Raw genomic sequence first — 6,293 nt, forward strand, 5'->3', positions numbered from 1 at the left:
GTGCTTGTCAAACCGCAGAACCACGGAACAGGATCATGCTAGTGTGAGGATGCCACCTACAGGACAGTTTGATGAAGAACAGGTGGAGTTTCATTCCATCCACATTCCCTCATGAGATACTAACCTGGTTGAGTATGAGTGCGTGTTGCAGGTTCAGCTGCTCTTCCTGGCTCTTGGATGCTGTTGGCTCTGCCTCCCTCAGGGATTCCACCCTCACTCTGCTCTGATAGGTTGGCTCTGTGGGAGAAGCCGCTCCGCCGTCCTCTGAGTCCATGTCCTCAGAGGGGATCTGATGCAACCTGGGCTTCTCGCTGGACTTAGACATCAGCTGCAGATTTAAAAAAAAGAAAAATGAAAAAACTTTATTTAAATAACACCTTCAAAAACAGTTAACAATTCTTAAAAGGCAATATTCAGGATATAACGTTGCTGTATTCATGTTTGATTAGTCTATGATAAACTGTGTGGCCTTATTACTGACACACAGCCTTCAGAGAAAAGAATGCTCCAATTGAAAGCACAACTTTGAATCCCAAGGTTATTACAGCATAAAAATGTTGCATTTTATTGTGACTGTCTTTCAATACAGAGTCCTGGCTTCAAACTTGTAGTAGGCCATTTTCAGTGATATATGTAAACAAACTGCCCGTTAAAGGGTTACAATTCAGAAATCATTTTTAAAAATATTTTGGTAGAGTACAGTATTTTGGACAACACAGACTATTTCTTAAAACATTTATTTGGATTATTCTTTAAGAGTGTCTCTCTTCACTTCTCCATACCTTGCCCAGGTGAGTTTGATGTCTGAGCCTCTCCAGTAGTTGTGTGTTGTGCTGCTGTTGGAGGAGATGTGAGTGAAGGGTCCGTGTGCTCTGAGGGAGTGGCTCAGAGCGTGTTCTGCTCAGGGGCTTGTGAGGATGAGCGCCTCCAGTGGCCAGGTGATCTAACTGGGAGGCAAACTGTAGCGGGACGGAGTCCAAGCCTGGAACCGGTCAAAGACAAAAAGGACAAGATGTAACTGAATGGAACACATGGAAACAGAGTAACATGTACAGTATGTACAACAATGTATGGATTGCACCTGCTGCCTTGTAAATTGATTGAATTGAGTCATCTTTGTTTACTTTTCAATATTGTTTATTTCAACATATCATTTCACTTATGAATTGCTTTGTCCAAAACTAGTTTACTTACAGATCAATCAATGAAAACAAACCACTAGATGGTGGTCTAACACCTGAGACAATGGTGAGAGTAGATCCATGTATAACGTTCCTTTTGTGGCTATGGCACTTCATTCTAGCCTGATATTAACATCAGTTATAGAATGCAAACATATTGTTGTTCAACATCCTAAACTGGTCAGCTTCTGGCAGTATACTGTCCAGCAGTGGCTCAGTCAGTAGGGGCTTGGACTGGGAATCGTAGGGTCACCGGTTCAAGTCCCCGAACAGACTTGAAATATGGAAAGTGGACTGCTACTTGGAGAGGTCCCAGTTCACCGCCTAGGCCCTGCTGTGGTGCCCTTGAGCAAGGCACCGGACACCTCCAATTGCTCCTCGGGCGCTGCACAATAGCTGCCCAATGCTCCTAGTACTAGGATGGGTTAAATGCAGAGGACCAATTTCACTGTGTGTGCTCTGCTGTGTGCATGTATGTGACAAATAAAGAGGGTTTCATCCTCCGATTCTATCTATTTATCTATACATGCAGTATTGGTTGGGCAGTATACTGTAAGTGTGTGTGTGTGTGTGTGTGTGTGTGTCTCACCTGTGAGCAGCGGAGTGTGTACCAGTCCTGAGGATTCCAGGATGATGACAGGCAGATGTGGGTTCAGCTGCCCAGCCTGATCCTCTCTGCTCAGGGGTAGGTACACCGCTGTGCCCCCGGCTGTAACCACGGGCACCCGGCCCACCCTCAGAGAGGACATCTCTCCTTCAGCCTGCACACACACACACACACACACACACACACACACACACACACACACACACACACACACACACACACACACACACACACACACACACACACACACACACACACACAAACTGCTTTTATAGCAACAGATAACTTCCTGATCTGACCTTTTATCACAGCTACATTTACTGGCCGACATAGATATAGATGTTCAGAATGCGTACTATGCTGATTGCACAAATAATTTGTATGGGTGGCTTGAGAAAAACAACAACACTCTCTATCCACTCGCATTTAAATATGTAGCACTCGTAGACCCAAATGTCCTAGTGAAACAACATTTAAAGAGCAAAGTGCTTACTGTATTTGATGTACGTCCTCTTTAATACAGGATATTCATTCATCATTTTTATTGAGCTACTCAAGTCACGGGTTGTTATGCTATGTGTGTTTTTGAAATCTATTTTATCACAGTGTGTCTGGAACTGAGACTTTCAAATGTATGAATGAAGATGTTAAAGAACATTTAAATATGTGTCTTAGGGTTTTTACAGAGGGAATTATGGATATCTCTTTTTAAAAATGGTAAATAATCAAATGAGATGCAATTAGAAAATATGTACAGCACAGACACAAATAAACTAAGGTGAATGTGTTCTGAGTCTAAAAGAGGAGTGTCATGAGGGCTCAATGGATTTGTGTTTTTTCCTGTAATGTCTAGCCTTAGATGGAGCAGATCACTGCGTTAGTCAGGTGAAAATATCATGAGATTACTCCACTTTTACGAAAGAACTATACACATGAGTTTCAGTTGAGTGTTTACCCTGGCATTGGCTGGCAGTCCCAGTGTGATAGTGGGCAGGGTGGAGGGGCTCTGGATGGTGAAGTTAGCGAGAGTGCCGTCTCTGAGCAGCAGCCTCTGCGCCTGTAGATGACAAACATCAAACATTTATCTTTAAATCTGAATAAAATTTTGTTCATAATGATATGCACTTTTAAGGATTATAAAAAAATCCCATTTATCATAGAAGACATGAGCTGGTTATGTATTCTATAATAAAGATTATAAACTCATTTAAATAATTACATTTTAATCATGTCGCACTAAACTGTAATGGCAAACCTTATAACAGTCTAAAAATAAAGAAAGCTTCAATTTAAACCTCTCATTTTACATTTAGATGCTACTGTTTGAAGCATTCAATCATTATTTGGACATAATGCTCCATTCACTTGTTTGATACCAAGGCCACACATGTTGAATGTCATGTTATAAAGCCTAAAGGATTGAAAGGAGTGTGCTGTCTCGACAATGTAGAATGATGAGTCAGCAATCTGCGGCAGGTGTGACACAGGTTGACTGGATGTGATTAAATGAATAACGTACAAACAGCTGACAAACTCAATGCTCCTGTGCTCCGATGTCGTTGTTTTAAACATGTCATTACTCAGCATCTGGGTGCAGCTCATGGGCATGTAACAAAATCTAATTGTTTTAATCAAACTGTGTGCCGACTTGTTTAAATCGTTGTTTAATAAAGAGTCCGTCTGAAAGTTAGATTTTTTCTTTGTATCTATCCTCTCCTCTGATTTCGTAATTAAAGAGAAACTTTTATTGTATTGATGTACCTTTCTTATTTCCGGTAAAGAAACATAAACGTTAAGAGGTGTATCCTGCCTGCAAGTGCCTAAAAATGTCAACTATATTTGGCAAGGAAAAACTGAGAGCAGGATGAATCTGGCTCAGATGAGGAGTTAAACTACTCTGTTACAGAAAAGTTCCTGCATTTAATACAGTATGTTACTTCAGTAAAAGTAAGTAAGTATAATCTGCAAAATGTACTAAATGCAAAAAAAGACCTAAACGTGAATGGATTCCTATAAGCTACAACTCAGTCTGCCAATAAATAATTAGTATATTAATTGTTTAGCTGTAACTGTATAAACTGTTGGATATTTACATATAGAACTAAAATCTCTTGTCTTTTCATGCTTGTGTTTTTGGATGCAGAAAATGTTAATTATTAAAGTAACTAATAGATAAAGCTGTACGATAAATGTAGTGCAGTAACAAGTACAATATTTTCCTTTGAATTGTAGGAGTAGAAGTATTTAGTTGCATGAAAAGAAAATACTTAAGTAGCTTAAATTTGAACTCAAGTACAATACTTGAGTAAATATACTTACTAACTGTCCATCACTGTGTTTGTTTTAATTTATGTATATTGAACAACAACAACAACAATATGTGTGCTGCTCACCTCATGCGAGAGGCCGCCTGCAGATGGCAGCAGCCCGTTCTCATTGGGCAGACTGTCGTTGGGAGAGCTGCAGCCGGAGACCGGAGTGCTGCTGCTGCTGGGGGAGGAGTCTGCAGGGAGACACGCAGTGTGTACAATAGGATAATGCCTCTTTATCATATTTCAATTACATTATATATCAGATCAGCACATCATTTCTTAAAATAATAGGAAGAAAAGAATGAAAAGTCACTGAATGACACAAATAACATTCATGCATCACCACTCAGATGTGTGTATTTACCCAGTGTGTCAGGCACTCTGTGCTTCACAGTGGCCGGGGCGCTCTCTTTGCGGGTGAGCGGGCTCTTGCGTGTGTTCAGGTGTTTCTTCAGCCTGTGTTTCACCTTCAGATTGGGCTCTGACGCTAACAAATTAAAGCAACAGGGGGAATGTTACTTCATGCCATGTCGCGCTGATAATAAAATGGTCCAAAAACATTACGGGATGTGATTACGCAATAAAAATGTCTTGGATTTTGGTTAGTTCATCAATGCTGTAACACAGTTGTTGGAAGTAGGAAGTAGGACAAATGGTTCCTAAACAACTGTTAAAACACTTGTGGAGTAATATGTTGGTTGGGAAAGACTGATATTTACCATTTGAATAAAGAATAATATGTTCAATTCATAATTTCTTTATTTCTATCCTGAACATTTAAATTACTGATTCAGTGACAGTGATGGTTGGATGTCAGATGTTTCACCTGCTCTGCGCAGCGGAGACCCTTCTGATCCATCAGAGGAAGGCTGGGACGGAGAGGAGCCCGGAGCCTGCGAGGACACACTGGGGTCTGGGCCCAGTTTTCTGAAAACACAAGGCACACACACAATTGAACAAACAGGGTATAGAAACGGGATGCATGATGATATGAACAAGTCATTGGAGGAAGGCTTTAAAATTAAATAACAATATTGGCCAAACACGAGCAGTGCTGTTGGTTTGTTACATAAAAACCATTGTAGCACATCATAATAGGACCTAAGTTATGGTTGTTTTTCTTTTTTTCTCTGCAATTAGGTGGCAAAAAAGTATCTATATTTCTATCATTTGCAATCAGCTAAAATAAGTTTATAAAAATAAGGCATATCAGATATTGGCAAACATCCAAGTACTTTCCTAGTAAGTGATCAGACTTTAAATACAGATTTTAGAGTTGACAAGGAATCAAAGGGTAATTTAAGAAGGATCAGATGTTGTATAATCAATGAGCGTGACGTATTTTTGTGTAGCGTTTTGATAATTCCGCTTTGTGCTCAGTTTTTATGTTACCTGTAAGCAATAGGAGTTCCATTTAGAGTGTTGGAGGTGGTTCTCTCCAGCGCCTGTTTCTGCTTCTTGAGAATCACTTCCTGTAGCTTCTGTTTCACCAGGGAACTAGCGACTGCACCTGTCAATCAAAAACACACATTCAGATAAAGGAAACACCCACTGCTTCATCACAGTCATAATCTAAAAGACAAAAACCACTAGAACAAAACTGTGGAGAGCTTATGCAGAGTATAGATGCAGGGATGAAGGTTTGGGTCACTGCCATCTCTGAAGCCTCTCTCACACACACTTCCCTGTAAATTACTGGGAACACACCGATGGGGATTTACAGTTTTCACAGATGCCCTATATTCAGGAACATTTCCTTTATGTGCCTTTGAACACATGCCATGGCAAACAACCAGTAGAAGGCTGCAATAAAACTCATTAGGAGAAAAAGAAGGATCAATATGGGTGCTCCTATAAAGCCAATGCGAGACTCAGTGGTGACTAAGAAGAATGTGTCTTATTATTTTCATTTCAAGATGGAAATGTCTTATGTTTACTGCAATTTCTGTGTGTGTCGAGGTGTGTACACGGAGGTGACAGGAGGTGCTCGGAGTCATCAAGTCAATATTGACCCAGTGACATTATTTGCCCAGACCTAGCGCTATATTTAACTCCACTGTTGTATCTTGTCGGATTATATTTAGATCACATCTCAAAGCAAAGCGTGTTGGAAGTGGGGTAACACTGTTGAATAAAGATGAAAATGATCTCTGAGGGACTTTCCTCTTTGGTCAAGATTAGCACTCTCGGCCA

At 40.4% G+C, this 6,293-nt stretch overlaps 1 protein-coding gene across 3 annotated transcripts in view; it reads right to left on the reverse strand.

Annotated features, from left to right (window-relative positions):
- The window catches only part of hdac7a (histone deacetylase 7a), a 63,065-nt gene that overhangs the window by 16,426 nt on the left and 40,346 nt on the right, over positions 1-6,293 (reverse strand). For all 3 annotated transcript variants that reach the window (XM_063885728.1, XM_063885737.1, XM_063885745.1), the window contains 8 exons: positions 5,493-5,610; positions 4,927-5,027; positions 4,465-4,587; positions 4,182-4,291; positions 2,744-2,845; positions 1,771-1,942; positions 783-982; positions 125-328 (listed from right to left, as the gene is read on the reverse strand). In XM_063885728.1, coding sequence (XP_063741798.1) covers positions 125-328; positions 783-982; positions 1,771-1,942; positions 2,744-2,845; positions 4,182-4,291; positions 4,465-4,587; positions 4,927-5,027; positions 5,493-5,610 — 1,130 coding nt within the window. The remainder of the gene's footprint in view (positions 1-124; positions 329-782; positions 983-1,770; positions 1,943-2,743; positions 2,846-4,181; positions 4,292-4,464; positions 4,588-4,926; positions 5,028-5,492; positions 5,611-6,293) is intronic.

Source organism: Eleginops maclovinus, chromosome 1 (assembly GCF_036324505.1).
Source record: "Eleginops maclovinus isolate JMC-PN-2008 ecotype Puerto Natales chromosome 1, JC_Emac_rtc_rv5, whole genome shotgun sequence".
Lineage (NCBI taxonomy): Eukaryota > Metazoa > Chordata > Actinopteri > Perciformes > Eleginopidae > Eleginops > Eleginops maclovinus.